Source organism: Bombina bombina, chromosome 11, assembly GCF_027579735.1.
Source record: "Bombina bombina isolate aBomBom1 chromosome 11, aBomBom1.pri, whole genome shotgun sequence".
NCBI classification, from domain to species: domain Eukaryota; kingdom Metazoa; phylum Chordata; class Amphibia; order Anura; family Bombinatoridae; genus Bombina; species Bombina bombina.
In genome coordinates, this window is record NC_069509.1 from 36,920,852 (window position 1) to 36,939,141 (window position 18,290).

An 18,290-nucleotide genomic window follows, 5' to 3' on the forward strand; every position below is an offset into this window, starting at 1 on the left:
TTTTTTTTAGTTAACCTCAGGCACCTTTTTCACCCTTGTGTTTTTTTTTCCTTTCCATTTCCTTCGGCTGAATGACTGGGGGTTATGGGTAAGGTAGTTACACTTAACAGCTTTGCTGGGGTGCTCTTTGCCTCCTCCTGCTGGCCAGGAGTTGACTATCCCACTAGTAATTTTGAATGACGTCGTGGACTCTCCATGTCTGGAAAGAAAGACATTTATCAGGTAAGCAAAAATTGTTTTTTAAAATACTTACCTTTGCGTTATGGTAAACGTAACGATCCTCCGCCCGCAGCTCCTGTTTTCTTTAGCAGATCGATGTTGAATCCGGCTTCCTCCTATCCTATGCTCCCTTTGGCCTCCAGCTCATGGGGCAACGCAACAATTGGAGGTAGCCGGATTAGGCATCAATATGCTAATGAAGCAGCAGATGCGGGTGGAGTATCGGCGTTATGTTTACCATAACGCAAAGGTAAGTATTTAAAAAAAAAAATAAGCATCTTTGTAAACTTTAAAGTGCCCCTGTTTTTAGGAGTAGTATTTAATTCATTAAAGTTTACATTCACTTTAAAACTGAAATGTGGAGCAGCAGTGCACTACTGGGAGCTAGCTGCTGTTGGTGGTTGCACACTTGTCTTGTCATTGGCTCACCACATGTGTTCAGCTAGCTCCCTGTAGATCTTTCAACAAAGGATACCAAGAGAATTAAGTACGTTAGATAATAGAAGTAAATTGAAATGTGTTTAAAATTGTATGTTCTGTCTGAATCACAAAATATATTGAGGGTTTCACGCTTCTTTAAATATGGCATCTCGGGTCCACAACAAAACTGCCCGCCTATCAGATATTCACATAACTGTAGCTTTATCTGTGTGGTGTCTTCTGCTCACTAATCCCCTCCTGTTCCTCACAGGCTGGTCAACGGCTGCCTTGCTGAGGAGCTGAAGATTATTCACGCATTTGAACAGAAGACCTTCACACCTGCGCAGTGGGAGCAAGAGAAACAAAAACACGGGTGATGACCAACCCCTGCAGCGTGGCATTGTCATGAGCGTGCACGTGCCAACTTTTGCATCAGGGATAGCAAATGCTGATCTTCCGCCCTCGGACTGTCTCAGGACCAGCCTGCTCATGTATAACTTGTTGGGAAGTACTTTACTGGCACTTTGGAATTAAAGGGGTCACAATTCTTCTGTTTCTATCAATAAAGACTTTTCTTCAGTAAGAGAAACATTTGTTCTCTGTGGTCCTGAGCAATAGAATTAGCAGATATTACATCGGCCTGTGAGTCCTCCTAATATACAGGAGTGAGATTACCACAGACCTCTCAGTAAGTCAGGAAATTCACTGAAACTTAACGGGACATTGATTTCAAAACTAAATCCCATATACATTGGTTAATAAATTAAAATAGGAAAAAATAATGTACACTTATCTATTTTGCCAACTTTTCCTGCAGTTTTATTGGAAAAATTCTGATTCCCCCACTGCAATCAGGCTAGAATGTATCCCACAGTATTCAGACCCTGTTCCAGCAACATGCTATATAATGTAGTTCTTTCTCTTAACTGGCCACATGTTAGGAGATGAGATAAAATACTCAAGGTGTATGTCAGGGGATTATGTTCCTGGATTAAAGTCCATGCACATTTTTACTAATGAAATGACAGTTAAGACACACATGGCGGTTTATAACCCTTTTAAGTTATAGGAAGTGATGAATTAACTGGACCAACACACAACCCACATGGCAGCCAAGACACTGACAATTACAAATGTATTTTTGGCCAACAATATATATTTTATTGCAACAAGTACAGAGGCTACTAAAATATAAAACATTTGGTTTGCAGCTTCCTGGAAAAGGGTTAACGAGATAAATTATGGTCCATAAACACTTTATTCCCCCACCTGACGGGGAGGGCTGCAATGCTTTCTTTCCTCTCTGGCACCAAAGGAGTTAATAGGACGCAGTGGCCATGAATCATGTCTGTCTTATGTTACGTTATAGACCAGCGTATACAGTACAGGTCTTAGGGTTAGATCACATGGAACTGCCCAAAAGGAATTCTTCATATAGTTTAATGATGGTTTTTGTTACTGCATCTGGAATGTGATGTGGCCCTTACTGACATTAGGAATTTTTTTTTTTTTTTACTTATTCCTTGGCATCAGATTTTTGGACATTTTGCATGGCATTAGGTAGCTCATCTGCCCAGATATTGCCACCCCACACTGAATCCTGGTACCTCTTCAGAGGTAAAACACCACAATTAGTAGTAGCCCGACGGAAAGAGATCCCATTTTTAAAACCGGAGCATAATTAGCCCTTGAAGAGATCTGGGCTGTACTTGTGTGCTGGGTTATGAACCGACATTTACCCCAGACTTAATATGGCAGCGACTATTTAAATGCACGACTTACTGTAAATAGAGAATGAAGTTAGATTTGCTGTGGTAAGATCTGATGTCTAGCATAAAACATGGCAATATTGTGTGTATTATATAACCTGTGCATGATAAGTAAACAGGCCAATGGTTGCATCTGCTAATCTGTCCTCTGCCATAAGGCATATTTCATGTCAGTGCAGTATCTTTTGTGGCAGAAGATGGTTTAGCAGATACGGCCATGTACGCCCCTTGCTCAGTAATGCAGCTCATTTGTTGTCTCACAGTTAAAGGGCTCAACCCCTTGGCTGCCAGAGAGAGGACAGTTAAAGGGCTCAACCCCTTGGCTGCCAGAGAGAGGACAGTTAAAGGGCACAACTCCTTGGCTGCCAGAGAGAGGACAGTTAAAGGGCACAACTCCTTGGCTGCCAGAGAGAGGACAGCAGCGTATTCTATAACTAGGCATTGCAGGTGATGGGCTATAAAAATGAGGGTGTGAAGATTTGATCGGAGTGTTACTTCCTGAGAATTTTGCTGTTTTGGCAATAAAGTCTTTACCCATCTCAGAGGCCAGAGGTGATGTGGTTAACAACCTCAGGTTTATTTCTCAGTAGATAAAGGGTTAAGGCCTACTTCCATCCTAGTTTGCTTCGTTTTCTTCCAGCTGGGCAATGCGTTGTTCTTGTGCTGATACTGTAGCTTTTAGCTGTTTTATCTCTTCCATAAGTTGCTCCAGAACGGAGTCCTAGAAATAAACAAATGCCATTAGGTGTTTACAGGCACACAGTGGGTTAATTGTATGGGGGATTTCTGCAGTAACCAGACTGACCAAATTCTTTTTAAAAGGAAATAAAATGCAGGACTTGGTTACATCTATAGTCCGGTTACTCCGGGGAAACAAATCCGCATCTTCAGAGTTGATTAAAACAGTCCAGTAAAAAAACACAGAAGAGCCTGAAAATGTTCTACAATTATTAGTCTCAGTGTAGGAGATTGTACGTTACACCAGCACTGTCTGAGGTGTAAATCCATTATCTGCAAACACAATCGCCTAGATCTAGAGTTCTGCGGCCAAAGGGGTGCATTAGCTACGCGTGCTTCCCCCCCCCCCCTCGCACCTTTTAAACAACGCTGGTATTGAGAGTTCTCTGAAGGGCTGCGTTAGGCTCCAAAAAGGGAGCGTACAGGCATATTTACCGCCACTGCAACTCTCAATACCAGCGGTGCTTATGGACGCGGCCAGCTTCAAAAACGTGCTCGTGCACGATTCCCCCATAGGAAACAATGGGGCAGTTTGAGCTGAAAAAAAACCTAACACCTGCAAAAAAGCAACGTTCAGCTCCTAACGCAGCCCCATTGTTTCCTATGAGGAAACACTTCCTAAGTCTGCACCTAACATGTACCCCGAGTCTAAACACCCCTAATCTGTCGACCCCGCTATCGCTGACCCCTGCATATTATTATTATTATTATGTACCCCTAATCTGCTGCCCCTAACATCGCCGACCCCTATATTATATTTATTACCCCCTAATCTGCCCCCCCAACGTCGCCGCTACCTTTCCTACACTTATTAACCCCTAATCTGCCGACCGGACCTCACCGCTACTCTAATAAATGTATCAACCCCTAAAGCTAAGTCTTACCCTAACACCCCCCTAAGTTAAATATAATTTTATTCTAACGAAATAAAATAAATCTTATTAAATAAATTATTCCTATTTAAAGCTAAATACTTACCTGTAAAATAAACCCTAATATAGCTGCAATATAAATAATAATTATATTGTAGCTATTTTAGGATTTATATTTATTTTACAGGCAACTTTTTATTTATTTTAACCAGGTACAATAGCTAATAAATAGTTAATAACTATTTAATAGTTACCTAGTTAAAATAATTACAAAATTACCTGTAAAATAAATCCTAACCTAAGTTACAATTAAACCTAACACTACACTATCAATAAATAAATTAAATAAACTATCTACAATTATATCAACTAAACTAAATTACAAAAACCCCCCACTAAATTACAAAAAATTAAAAAAGATTACAAGAATTTTAAACTAATTACACCTACTCTAAGCCCCCTCAAAAAATAACAAAGCCCCCCAAAATAAAAAAAATGCCCTACCCTATTCTAAAATAAAAATTGTAAAGCTCTTTTACCTTACCAGCCCTTAAAAGGGCCTTTTGCGGTGCATGCCCCAAAGAAAACGGCTCTTTTGCATTTAAATAAACATACAATACCCCCCCCAACATTACAACCAACCACCCACATACCCCTAATCTAACCCAAACACCCCTTAAAAAAAACCTAACACTAAGCCCCTGAAGATCTTCCTACCTTGTCTTCACCACGCCGGATATCACGGATCGGTGATACCCGGCTTGGTGAAGACAAGGTAGGAAGATCTTCAGGGGCTTAGTGTTAGGTTTATTTAAGGGGGGTTTGGGTTAGATTAGGGGTATGTGGGTGGTGGGTTGTAATCTAACCCAAACCCCCCTTAAATAAACCTAACACTAAGCCCCTGAAGATCTCCCTACCTTATCTTCACCACGCCGGGTATCACCGATCCGTGATATCCGGCGTGGTGAAGACAAGGTAGGAAGATCTTCAGGGGCTTAGTGTTAGGTTTTTTTTAAGGGGTGTTTGGGTTAGATTAGGGGTATGTGGGTGGTTGGTTGTAATGTTGGGGGGGGGTATTTATTGTATGTTTATTTAAATGCAAAAGAGCTGTTTTCTTTGGGGCATGCCCCGCAAAAGGCCCTTTTAAGGGCTGGTAAGGTAAAAGAGCTTTACAATTTTTATTTTAGAATAGGGTAGGGCATTTTTTTATTTTGGGGGGCTTTATTTTTTTAGGGGGCTTAGAGTAGGTGTAATTAGTTTAAAATTCTTGTAATCTTTTTTTTATTTTTTGTTATTTAGTGGGGTTTTTTTGTAATTTAGTTTAGTTGATATAATTGTAGATAGTTTATTTAATTTATTTAATGATAGTGTAGTGTTAGGTTTAATTGTAACTTAGGTTAGGATTTATTTTACAGGTAATTTTGTAATTATTAACTATTTAATAGCTATTGTACCTAGTTAAAATAAATACAAAGTTGCCTGTAAAATAAATATAAATCCTAAAATAGCTACAATATAATTATTATTTATATTGTAGCTATATTAGGGTTTATTTTACAGGTAAGTATTTAGCTTTAACCTCTTAAGGACATATGACGGAATTTTTCCGTCATAAAACAATTGAGCAAACAAAGCTGTGTCCTTAAAGGGTTAAATAGGAATAATTTATTTAATAAGATTTATTTTATTTTGTTAGAATAAAATTATATTTAACTTAGGGGGGTGTTAGGGTAAAACTTAGCTTTAGGGGTTAATACATTTATTAGAGTAGTGGTGAGGTCTGGTTGGCAGATTAGGGGTTAATAATTGTAAGTAGGTGGCGGAGATGTTGGGGGGGGCAGATTAGGGGGTAATAAATATTATGTAGGTCGGCGATGTTAGGGGCAGCAGATTAGGGGTACATAAGGATAATGTAGGTAGCGGCGGTGTGCGGTCAGCAGATTAGGGGTTAAAAAAAATGTAATAGAGTAGCGGCGATGTGGGGGGGCCTCGGTTTAGGGGTACATAGGTAGTTTATGGGTGTTAGTGTACTTTAGAGCACAGTAGTTAAGAGCTTTATGAACCGGCGTTAGCCCAGAAAGCTCTTAACTCCTGGATTTTTTTTCTGCGGCTGGAGTCTTGTCGTTAGATTTCTAACGCTCACTTCAGCCAAGACTCTAAATACCGGCGTTAGAAAGATCCCATTGAAAAGATAGGATCCGCAATTGGCGTAGGGGGATCTGCGGTATGGAAAAGTCGCGGCTGGAAAGTGAGCGTTAGACCCTTTCCTGACTGACTCTAAATACCAGCGGGCAGCCAAAACCAGCGTTAGGACCCCCTAGCGCTGGTTTTGACGGCTAACGCAGAACTCTAAATCTAGGCGATAGTGTGCTGATGTACCTACACCGTATTTCATATTCCTGCAACAAGCCACAGATTTGTCCCAAGGTTCAAGGGAGTGTTGCTCTATAAATAGTCATATGCAAAAGTTTAGGCACCCCTGACAATTTCCATGATTTTCATTTATAAATAATTGCGTGTTTGGATCAGCAATTTCATTTTGATTTATCAAATCACTGAAGGACACAGTAATATTTCAGTAGTGAAATGAGGTTTATTGGATTAACAGAAAATGTGCAATATGCATCAAAACGAAATTAGACAGGTGCATAAATGTGGGCACCCTTGTCATTTTGTTGATTTGAATACCTGTAACTACCTAGCACTGATTAATTGGAACACACAATTAGTTTGGTGAGCCTATTAAACCTTGAACTTCATAGACAGGTGCATCCAATCATGAGAAAAGGTATTTAAGGTGGCCAATAGCAAGTTGTTATCTTTGACTCTACTCTGAAGAGTGGAAACATGGGGGCCTCAACACAATTCTGAAATAACCTGAAAACAAAGATTGTTCAACATTATGGTTTAGGGGAAGGCTACAAAAAGTTATCACATAGATGTAAGCTGTCAGTGTCCACTGTGAGGAACATAGGGAGGAAATGGAAGACCACAGGGACAGTTCTTGTTAAGGCCAGAAGTGGCAGGCCATGTAAAAATTATTGTAAAGGCAAAGTATGGTGAGAACGGTCAAAAACAGCCCACAGACCACTTTCAAAGACCTACAACATCATCTTGCTGCAGATGGTGTCACTGTGCATCGTCAACAATTCAGCGTATGGGAGAGTGATGTGGAAGAAGCCTTTTCTGCACACACGCCACAAACTGAGTTGCTTGAGGTATGCAAACGCACATTTGGACAAGCCAGCTTCATTTTAGAAGAAGGTGCTGTGGACTGATGAAACAAAGATTGAGTTATTTGGTCATAACAAGGGGCATATGTATGGCGGCAAAAGAACACAGGATTCCAAGACAAACACTTGCTACCCACAGTAAAATTTGGTGGATGTTCCATCATACTGTGGGGCTGTGTGGCCAGTGCCGTTACTGGGAATCTTGTTAATGTTGAGGGTCGCATGGATTCCACTCAATATCAGCAGATACTTGAGAATAATGTTGAGGAATCGGTCACAAAGTTGAAGTTATGCCAGGGCTGGATATTTCAACAAGACAATGACCCAAAACACTGCTCAAAGTCTACTCTGGCATTTATGCAGAGAAAAAAGTACAATGTTCTGGAATGGCCATCCCAGTCCCCAGACCTGAATATCATTGAAAATCTGTGGGGTGATTTGAAGCGGGCTGTTCATGCTCGGCAACCATCAAACCTAACTAAACTGGAGATGAATGGTCCAAAATACCTTCATCCAGAATCCAGACACTTATTACAGGCTATAGTAAGCGTCTAGAGGCTGTTATTTCTGCTAAAGGAGGCTCTACTAAATATTGATGCAATATTTCTGTTGGGGTGTCCAAATTTATGCACCTGTCTAATTTTGTTTTGATGCATATTGCACATTTTCTGTTAATCAAATAAACCTCATTTCACTACTGAAATATTACTGTGTCCTTCAGTTATTTGATATTTCAAAATGAAATTGCTGAGCCAAACACCCAATTATTTATAAATGAAAATCATGGAAATTGTCAGGGGTGCCTAAACTTTTGCATACGACTGTATATATTTACACAAGGTTACTTGACTGTCTATCTCCCTCCTAGATTTAGATGCTATTTGCTGGCACAGTTGACTATTTTATGTGGGGTCTGGTGAGATGCACCTTCCAATTCTGATTGAATTAATTGTAACTGTTTACATTTGCTGGCACAAAGAGACAAGACACTAGACAAACATTCAGCACTTGTACAATTTGTGGAGCAAAGTGATAATTGTTATGGCACTTGGAGTTCCGCACTGAGTGCTGATATAGCTTTTGGTATCTTATGTGTCCCATTGCTGCATGGCTGTCAGACAGTATGGCAGCCAGGCTCAATGCTATCCCCCTCCTTTCCTGGGTGGCCCAGGGGACTGTAAAGTAAGGGGCTGCAGGGCCAGATACCTGAGGTCTGACATGAGGGTTACAGGGCCAGGGCTCTGAGATTCATTATTACATATCCTTTATTATCAGAATTGATTTATTGAGGCTGCTCCCTATAATAATTTACTAGCCCCTGCTCTATATGTATCAAGAAAGATTTTGTTTGTCAGTTGGTTAGCATCATATATAGCCAGATTTAGTCTTGTGAAAATAACGATAAACAGAGGGTGCCCAGGGAGCAGTAGGTGGCAGACCAGGGGGCCATCAGTTTATACAAAGCTCTTACCTTTGCCCCTCCTGCCTCGTTGGATGAATGGCTGCGTTTGGGTGGCCGCACATTCAGGATGCTCTTATTTACTTTGAGTTCCCGACTCTTGCTCGGAGCATACCCGTCCTTTAAAGAGATGAGTAGTGGGTCAGCGTTTTTCCCAGCTAACCACTCCTCTGCTGTTAGAGCAGGATCAGGCCCCACAGTATCCGGGTACAGATCCTCCTGGAAGAGGTCGGACTGTGGAAATTAGACAAAATGGGTCAGTGCTTTCTCTGCGCACCCAGCAGCACATTAACCTCACTGCAATTTCCCCTTCTCTGCCTCACCTTTCTGGGGACTGTCATAATTATTGGCTCACACTTCCTCTCATGCAGTTTGTAGAATCTGAAATAAAATCATTTGACAGGTCAGAATGGGCAGAATTCAATAAAAGACATATTCAATAAAAACTTCAAAAATCATTATTAAACTATGCATTAAAATATTACAGAAAGTACACTGAAAATGTGCATTTACATTTTATGTAAAAAAGTGTTGTATTTTCTACATATTAGTACAATTTTGAAATCACATTGTACCTTAAAGGTATATGAAACCCACAGTTTTTTCCTTCGTGACTCAGAGCATGCGATTCTAATCAACTTTCTAATTAGCTCCTATTATCAATTTGTCTCTGTTCTCTTGGTATCTTTTTTTTTTAAAAGCAGGAATGTAAGCTTAGGAGCCGTGCCCATTTTTGGTTCAGCACCTGGGTAGTGCTTGCTGATTGGTTGCTAAATGTAACTGACTCCTATGTAACTCCATGGGAGTGAGCACAGTGTTATCTATATGACACACATGAACTAGTGCTGTCTAGCTGTGAAAACTGTCAAAATGCACTGAGATAAGAGACAGACCTTTAAGTGCTTTGAAATGATCAACTGATCATATGAGCCTTCCTAGGTTTAGCTTTCAACAAAGAATACAAATACAAAGTGAATTTGATGATAAAAGTAAATTGGAAAGTTGTTTAAAATTACATGCCCTATCTGAATCATGAAAGTTGACTTTATTGTCCCTTTACATAGAATTTTTTTCCTGCAAATAAATGTAGAAGTAAAATTTAAATTATACATATGGAGTTGTGGTCTAGCTTTGGATCCGGTATGCTGTGTGGTGGTCTGGCTTTGAATCCGGTATTCAGTGGTGTAGCTTTGGATTAGGCATGCAGTGGTTTGGCTTTGGATCCGGCGTGCAGAGTGATGGTCTAGCTTTCGATCAGGTGTATGGTGTGGTGTTCTAACTTTGGATCAGGTGTATGGTGTGGTGGTCTAGCTTTGGATCAGGTGTATGGTGTGGTGGATTTTCTTGGAATTAGGGTTGTGGTGTGACATCAACTTGGGTATGTACTGTAGTTGTCTACTCTGGGGATTAAGGGTTTCTGCACGGTGGTCTGCACTGGGATTCAGTTAACGGATGCTACTCTGCAGAGGGATGTTAATTGTGTACTTTTAGGGAACTCAGTAAACGGTGCAATGCTCTGCAGAGGATAAAACTAATAATGCAATCATCCTTACCGTGCAATTTCACACTTGTTCACTTCCAGCCCTCGCTTGGGCATATAACCCATCCCACGCTGAGAGTCCTTACTGCTATACAGTGACAGATAGTGCACATAGGGGGTCTCATCCGTCACCTCAAAGTACCGGATACTACTGTCCCCCTGAAACAATAACACGCCTAATTATAGGAAAATGACCATCAGATGTGTTATACAGTAGCAAACATCTGTGAGTCTATCTACAATGTCTAAACCATGCGGCATAAAGGGAGCAGGTGATATAAAGGGTGATCGCTAATCTGACAATTTAATGTTGCCGTGTTATCAGCCTGTTTCTGTCTATCACAAGTACAACTAATTTCCAGGCCCACATTATGTTTTGCTGAGTTAATTACTTGTTTTACTTCTTTGATTTAGTGGTTACCTAGTCAAAACATAATTCATGTAATTAAAGGGGGTTTTGGTGTTTTTTTTTACCTTCCCGCATAGGTATACTATGCCAGTATCGGGGTCAAAGAAAGGTATAAGGACACCACTGCTAGTGTCCAGCTCTTGTAGGGTAAGAGGCTCATCCAATGAATTCTGTAAAGGAAAACAAATAAGATTCTCATAGAGGTTTTGGGCTTGTAAATACCCACATGCAGTCTCCATAAGAGGGTTATTCTGAAGAGGAGAAATTATATTCAGTTTACTTTAACTCTGCACATGACATTATATGAAAAGATTTGTTTGCTGATCACTTTACATTGGGGGAAGCTGTACAGATTACTATATATGGGAGAGAAGCTCTGCAGATCAGTATACGTGGGATCAAAGTTCTACAGCTCACTATATATGGGAGTGAGGCTCTACAGATCTCTATATATAGGAGTGAGGCTTTGTAGATCACTATATATGGGAGAGAAGGTCTGCAGATCACTATATATGGGAGAGAAGGTCTGCAGATCACTATATATGGGAGTGAGGCTCTACAGATAACCTTATGGGAGAAAATCTCTGCAAATCACCATATATGGCAAATAAACTCTGCAGATTATTATATTCGGAGGCTTTGCAGATCACTATATATAGGAGTGAGGCTCTGTAGATCACTATATATGGGAGAGAAGGTCTGCAGATCACTATATATGGGAGTGAGGCTCTACAGATAACCTTATGGGAGAGAATATCTGCAAATCACCAAATATGGTAAATATGCTCTGCAGATTATTATATTTGGAGGTTTTGCAGATCACTATATATGGGAGAGAAGTTCTGTAGCTCACTATGTATAGGAGTGAGGCTCTGCAGATCACTATATATGGGAGTGATGCTCTACAGATAACCTTTTGGGAGAGAATCTCTTCAGATTACTATATATGGTAAAGAAGCTCTGCATATCGCTATATATGGGAGTGAGGCTCTGCAGTTCACTATATATTGAGTGAGGATCCGCAGATTACTATATATGGGAGTGAGGCTCTGCAGATAACTATATATGGGAGAGAAGCTCAGAAGGTTTCCTGCCTGCCATGGAGACGTAGAAGCTAATGCCAGCCCTGCCATACTCACCGGATCCCAAAGGGCCACTTGTCTCTCACTCATCCTGCTGAAGCCGGTGGTCAATATCTTGCCATCTGAAACAAAGATGGCTCGGACTGGCCGACTGCCCTCATGTGGCTTCTCTTTCTCCTGAATAATGAAGACGAGAATTATCCTGGGGCTCATGTCTTTGCACTAATGTATAACACAGGACCCCCGTCTGTTGTTACCCAGCGAGAGGCTGTCAGTGTGCCCAGCTGGTATATGACAGCAGACAAATACCCCCGCTCTCCTAAGGATAAGCACTTTTACACTGCACTGTGCACTTACGTGACGGGGAAAAACCTAATGCTTATATCTTCCTAGAAATATTGCAGTTAACCCTTGGGCTACCAGAGTGGGTTGCCAAACTTTGTGTAACATCACAATAGTTTAGTTCATAAACCAAATAGACTATATAGGTCCCACAATATAAAACCTAATATTGTGTGAAAGAGGTGCGCCAGTGATAAATCTCAAATATCGATAATGTGCCAAGTACAATATATGCAAATAATAATATATATGTGTGTGGATACATGAAAGGCAATTGGCAATGCCTATATACACATAAAAATAAAAAAGTACATTAACAATATACAACAGCAAATTAAAAATCTAAACTTTTGTGTAATGGTAGGTGATGGCAGACAACACTCCTAAAGCAAAGCGAAGATCAGCAACAATGTCCTAAAAACAAGATGAAAGAGGCGCCTAATGGTGTGATATCATAGGAAACAAGGTGAGTGTAATGGGTAGGAATAACAGGGTACTCACAAACGTCCTTGCACATCCAGTGCAATAAAGCGCAAGCCAAGGCTTCAGAGCCGCTCGGCTGACTCAGACACGCCAGCTGGAACACAAGGCCACGGCAGAAGTCGTCACTGGTGGCGTCTCAAGCAGAGAAGGAAAACCAGCCAATCCAGAGGAACCTTCAATAGGTCCACGTAGTTCAGGCAGCCAGGCAAATCTCCCATAGATAGCAAGGCAGAGCAGGGTATGGTAAAATAAGTCGATTTTATTAAAACGTTTGTTAAAACAAAGTGTTGCACAGCAACGCGTTTCTCTGCACCAGTTGCCGTTTCATCACGCTGTAAATTAAAAATGAGTAACCCTGCTCCATTTAACCTATAACTGACCAATGGAATAATCGGTATATCATACACCCACCGATGCAAAAATCAGTATATCACATGCCCAACAAATCAATATCATGAGTGTCGACACATAACAAAAACAAGTCATCGATAGTCTGCATGGTAAATTCACACAAGAGTCGACCAATAACAGGCCAATAAAAGCGTTGGTGAATCGCACACCAACCAATGCACCATATTGTTTTTTTGCTGATGTTCGTATCAACTAGTGGAATTGGTGCATTGGTTGGTGTGCGATTCACCAACGCTTTTATTGGCCTGTTATTGGTCGACTCTTGTGTGAATTTACCATGCAGACTATCGATGACTTGTTTTTGTTATGTGTCGACACTCATGATATTGATTTGGCATAATGAAGTGATTTGTCTTGATACTTTACGTATATTATTGATGGTTGTCGGATGTTTTTGTTTTGTCTGCTAAATGTTATAGCTTTGGTTATACCTCACGCCCACGGATGAACCATAACATATTATTGTTTGTTACTGATGCCCTTATGAACTAATGGGATTGGAGGCATTGGTGGGAGTGTGATATACCGATTATTCCATTGGTCAGTTATAGGTTAAATAGAGCAGGGTTACTCATTTTTAATTTACAGCCTGATGAAACGGCAACTGGTGCTGAGAAACACGTTGCTGTGCAACACTTTGTTTTAACAAATGTTTTAATAAAATCTACTTATTTTACTGTGCCCTGCTCTGCCTTGCTATCTATGGGAGATTTGCCTGGCTGCCTGAACTATGTGGACCTATTGAAGGTTCCTCTGGATTGGCTGGTTTTCCTTCTCTGCTTGTGACGCCACCAGTGACGACTTCTGCCGTGGCCTCGTGTTCCAGCTGGCGTGTCTGAGTCAGCCGAGCGGCTCTGAAGCCTCGGCTTGCGCTTTATTGCGCTAGATGTCCAAGGACATTTGTGAGTACCCTGTTATTCCTACCCATTACACTCGCCTTGTTTCCTACGATATCACAATATTAGGCGCCTCTTTCATCTTGTATTTTAGGACATTGTTGCTGATCAAATAGACTGTTGCCTCTCATGACAAATCTGCAGTGTTTCCTGTACAGTTTTACACACACTATACTGTGGATCCGATAAAAAAAACCAACAACAGATAGTCCCCCCACATGGGCTGTGTGATCTCCTTGCTCCTATATTATGAGTCAGTAATATAATATTATTATTATTAATAATAACGTTTTTCAAATGGCATGTGGTATCTGAAACATGAGACTTTAATTTTTACTTTTATGTTGTTCACTAGATTTTTCTGCATAAATATTTAGTAGATGATCCATTTATATAACCCATCTGGGGGTGTTTTTGTTACAATGTATAGTTTTGCTTATTTTTTTAATAACATTGTGCTGATTTTCAGACTCATAACCAATCCCCACAGTGCCAGATGTATACTCTCGTGTACAGACTGCTGCTGGCTCCTGTTTGTCTAATCTGTCTTTTCATATACAGGGAAGGGGAGGGAGAGTGTCTGCTCTTTTTGTTTTCTCAACCCCTTTCACTGGGTGTCCCAACTAACCTCATCAGCAGTGCTAAACTGGGAGATTCTAAGTTCATTTTTAAAAGGTTTTATACTGGATTTTTAGATCTTTGTGCATATTCTTCTTTATAGTAGTGTCTATTACATGCAGTTATAGTCCCTTTAAAATTAAAGCTGGAAAGCTCCCACTGCAGTATTGGTAGAGAAGGACACAGCCCTGCAAGTCTGACCACTAAATGATACTTTCAGTATTAACTAGTTATACTTTACATATGGACAGGTTACCTGTCTCTGCCATTTATTGTGTAAGTTTTCATGTGACTTTATAAATATTACAGTGTTTTATTAATTTCCCTTTTAGTGATCTACTTATACCGCAATACTAAAAGTTCAGTAAAGTCAAAATTGAAATGACAGAGCATGTAATTTTAATAACTTTCTAATTAACTTCTATTATATAATTGTCTTCATTCTATTATTATCCTTTGATGTAAAGCATAAATAGGTAGGCTCAGGAGCAGCAATGTAGTACTAGGAGCTTGGTGCTTATTGGTGGCAGCCCATATATGCCTTTTGTCATTGGCTCACCTTGTGTTTAACTAACTCCCAGTACTGCATTGCTGCTTATTCAACAAAGGATACTAAGTTAATGAAGCAAATCTGATAATGGAAGTAAATTGAAAGCTGTTTAAAATGTATGATCGATCTGAATCATGAAAGCAAACGTCTGTGCTTCATGTCCCTTTAATATGTTACGTTTGTAGCCATTAAGGGTTGTGCCAGTGTTCTTATTTGTTTTTTTAGTTCCTGAACTATCACAATTTTATCAGGTCCCAGGAGCCTGCTGCTTCCTATAGAAACAGAATGAATTTTCTGTAGGTTTCTCTGCATATATCAGGACTTTGCACCTAACGTAATCCACTGCAGATCTCATTGGGTTATGCCAAGGTTGAGATGCTCTGCAGTCCCATGTCATGTAATCCAGATGTGTTGTCCCTGGCGAATTCCCCTTCAGTCACTTACTGCTACAATGGTCCCTTTCCTTGGTTCAATGATACGGATTGTTTTGTCCTTGCAGGAGGTGCAGATGAGGCTCCCATCCTTGTTCCAGGCAACACTGTATATGATGTCTGTGTGCATCTCATCTATAGAGATAACTGACTGACCACAGCCCACATCCCATATAAGGATGACGTTATCACAGCCTGAGGGGACAGAGACATGACAATAACTGCACACACAGCACATCTAAACAAGACAGCAACCCATGAATATCACTGCATCTCCTCCCCTGCACCCACAGCAACCCTTAAATATCTCTGCATCTCCTTATCTGCACCCGAAGCAACCCATGAATATAACTGCATCTTCTCCCCTGCACCCACAGCAACCCATAAATATCACTGCATCTCCTCCCCTGCACCCACAGCAACCCATAAATATCACTGCATCTTCTCCACTGCACCCACAGCAACTCATAAATATGACTGCATCTCCTCCCATGCACCCACAGCAACTCATAAATATCACTGCATCTTCTCCACTGCACCCACAGCAACTCATAAATATCACTGCATCTTCTCCACTGCACCCACAGCGACTCATAAATATCACTGCATCTTCTCCACTGCACCCACAGCAACCCTTAAATATCACTGCATCTTATCCACTGCACCCACAGCAACCCTTAAATATCACTGCATCTCCTTATCTGCACCCACAGCAACCCATAAATATCACTGCATCTTCTCCACTGCACCCACAGCAACTCATAAATATCACTGCATCTTCTCCACTGCACCCACAGCAACTCATAAATATCACTGCATCTTCTCCACTGCACCCACAGCAATCCTTAAATATCACTGCATCTTCTCCACTGCACCCACATCAACCCATAAATATCACTGCATTTCCTCCCATGCACCCAGAGCAACTCATAAATATCACTGCATCTCCTCCCCTGCACCCACAGCAACCCTTAAATATCACTGCATCTCCTCCCCTGCACACACAGCAACCCATAAATATCACTGCATCTTCTCCACTGCACCCACAGCGACCCATAAATATCACTGCATCTCCTCCCCTGCACCCACAGCAACTCATAAATATCACTGCATCTCCTCCCCTCCACCCACAGCAACCCATAAATATCTCTGCATCTCCTCCCCTGCACCCACAGCAACCCTTAAATATCACTGCATCTCCTCCCCTGCACCCACAGCAACCCATAAATATCACTGCATCTTCTCCACTGCACCCACAGTGACCCATAAATATCACTGCATCTCCTCCCCTGCACCCACAGCAACTCATAAATATCACTGCATCTCCTCCCCTGCACCCACAGCAACTCATAAATATCACTGCATCTCCTCCCCTGCACCCACAGCAACCCATAAATATCTCTGCATCTCCTCCCCTGCACCCACAGCAACACATGAATATCACTGCATCTCCTCCCCTGCACCCACAGCAACCCATGAATATCACTGCATCTCCTCCCCTGCACCCACAGCAACCCATAAATATCACTGCATCTTCTCCCCTGCACCCACAGCAACCCATAAATATCACTGCATCTCCTCCCCTGCACCCACAGCAACCCTTAAATATCACTGCATCTCCTCCCCTGCACCCACAGCAACCCATAAATATCACTGCATCTTCTCCACTGCACCCACAGCAACCCATAAATATCACTGCATCTCCTCCCCTGCACCCACAGCAACTCATAAATATCACTGCATCTCCTCCCCTGCACCCACAGCAACCCATAAATATCACTGCATCTCCTCCCCTGCACCCACAGCAACCCATGAATACCACTGCATCTCCTCCCCTGCACCCACAGCAACCCATAAATATCACTGCATCTCCTCCCCTGCACCCACAGCAACCCATAAATATCACTGCATCTCCTCCACTGCACCCACAGCAACCCATAACTATCACTGCATCTCCTCCCCTGCACCCACAGCAACCCTTAAATATCACTGCATCTCCTCCACTGCACCCACAGCAACCCATAAATATCACTGCATCTCCTCCCCTGCACCCACAGCAACCCTTAAATATCACTGCATCTCCTCCACTGCACCCACAGCAACCCATAAATATCACTGCATCTCCTCCCCTGCACCCACAGCAACTCATAAATATCTCTGCATCTCCTCCCCTGCACCCACAGCAACCCATAAAGATCACTGCATCTCCTCCCCTGCACCCACAGCAACTCATAAATATCACTGCATCTCCTCCCCTGCACCCACAGCAACCCATAAATATCACTGCATCTCCTCCCCTGCACCCACAGCAAACCATGAATATCACTGCATCTCCTCCCCTGCACCCACAGCAACCCATAAATATCACTGCATCTCCTCCTCTGCACCCACAACAACCCATAAATATCACTGCATCTCCTCCCCTGCACCCACAGCAACTCATAAATATCTCTGCATCTCCTCCCCTGCACCCACAGCAACCCATAAATATCTCTGCATCTCCTCCCCTGCACCCACAGCAACTCATAAATATCACTGCATCTCCTCCCCTGCACCTACAGCAACTCATAAATATCTGTGCATCTCCTCCCCTGCACCCACAGCAACCCATAAATATCACTGCATCTCCTCCCCTGCACCCACAGCAACCCTTAAATATCACTGCATCTCCTCCACTGCACCCACAGCAACCCATAAATATCACTGCATCTCCTCCCCTGTACCCACAGTAACCCATAAATATCTCTGCATCTCCTCCCCTGCACCCACAGCAACCCATAAATATCACTGCATCTCCTCCACTGCACCCACAGCAATC

At 41.8% G+C, this 18,290-nt stretch overlaps 2 protein-coding genes across 2 annotated transcripts in view; one reads left to right on the plus strand and one right to left on the minus strand.

Moving 5' to 3' along the window:
• The window catches only part of BOLA2B (bolA family member 2B), a 31,216-nt gene extending 29,988 nt beyond the window's left edge, over window positions 1-1,228 (plus strand). The window contains exon 3 of the mRNA XM_053694674.1: window positions 911-1,228. Coding sequence (XP_053550649.1) covers window positions 911-1,016 — 106 coding nt within the window. The 3' untranslated portion in view covers window positions 1,017-1,228. The remainder of the gene's footprint in view (window positions 1-910) is intronic.
• Window positions 1,229-1,777: 549 nt separating this feature from the next.
• CORO1A (coronin 1A) overlaps window positions 1,778-18,290 on the minus strand; it is a 44,279-nt gene continuing 27,766 nt past the window's right edge. Inside the window, exons 5-11 of the mRNA XM_053694672.1 lie at window positions 15,486-15,667; window positions 11,799-11,918; window positions 10,725-10,829; window positions 10,264-10,409; window positions 9,034-9,091; window positions 8,723-8,944; window positions 1,778-3,129 (exon numbers count right to left, since the gene is read on the minus strand). Of these exons, the coding sequence (XP_053550647.1) occupies window positions 3,025-3,129; window positions 8,723-8,944; window positions 9,034-9,091; window positions 10,264-10,409; window positions 10,725-10,829; window positions 11,799-11,918; window positions 15,486-15,667 (938 nt within the window). The 3' untranslated portion in view covers window positions 1,778-3,024. The remainder of the gene's footprint in view (window positions 3,130-8,722; window positions 8,945-9,033; window positions 9,092-10,263; window positions 10,410-10,724; window positions 10,830-11,798; window positions 11,919-15,485; window positions 15,668-18,290) is intronic.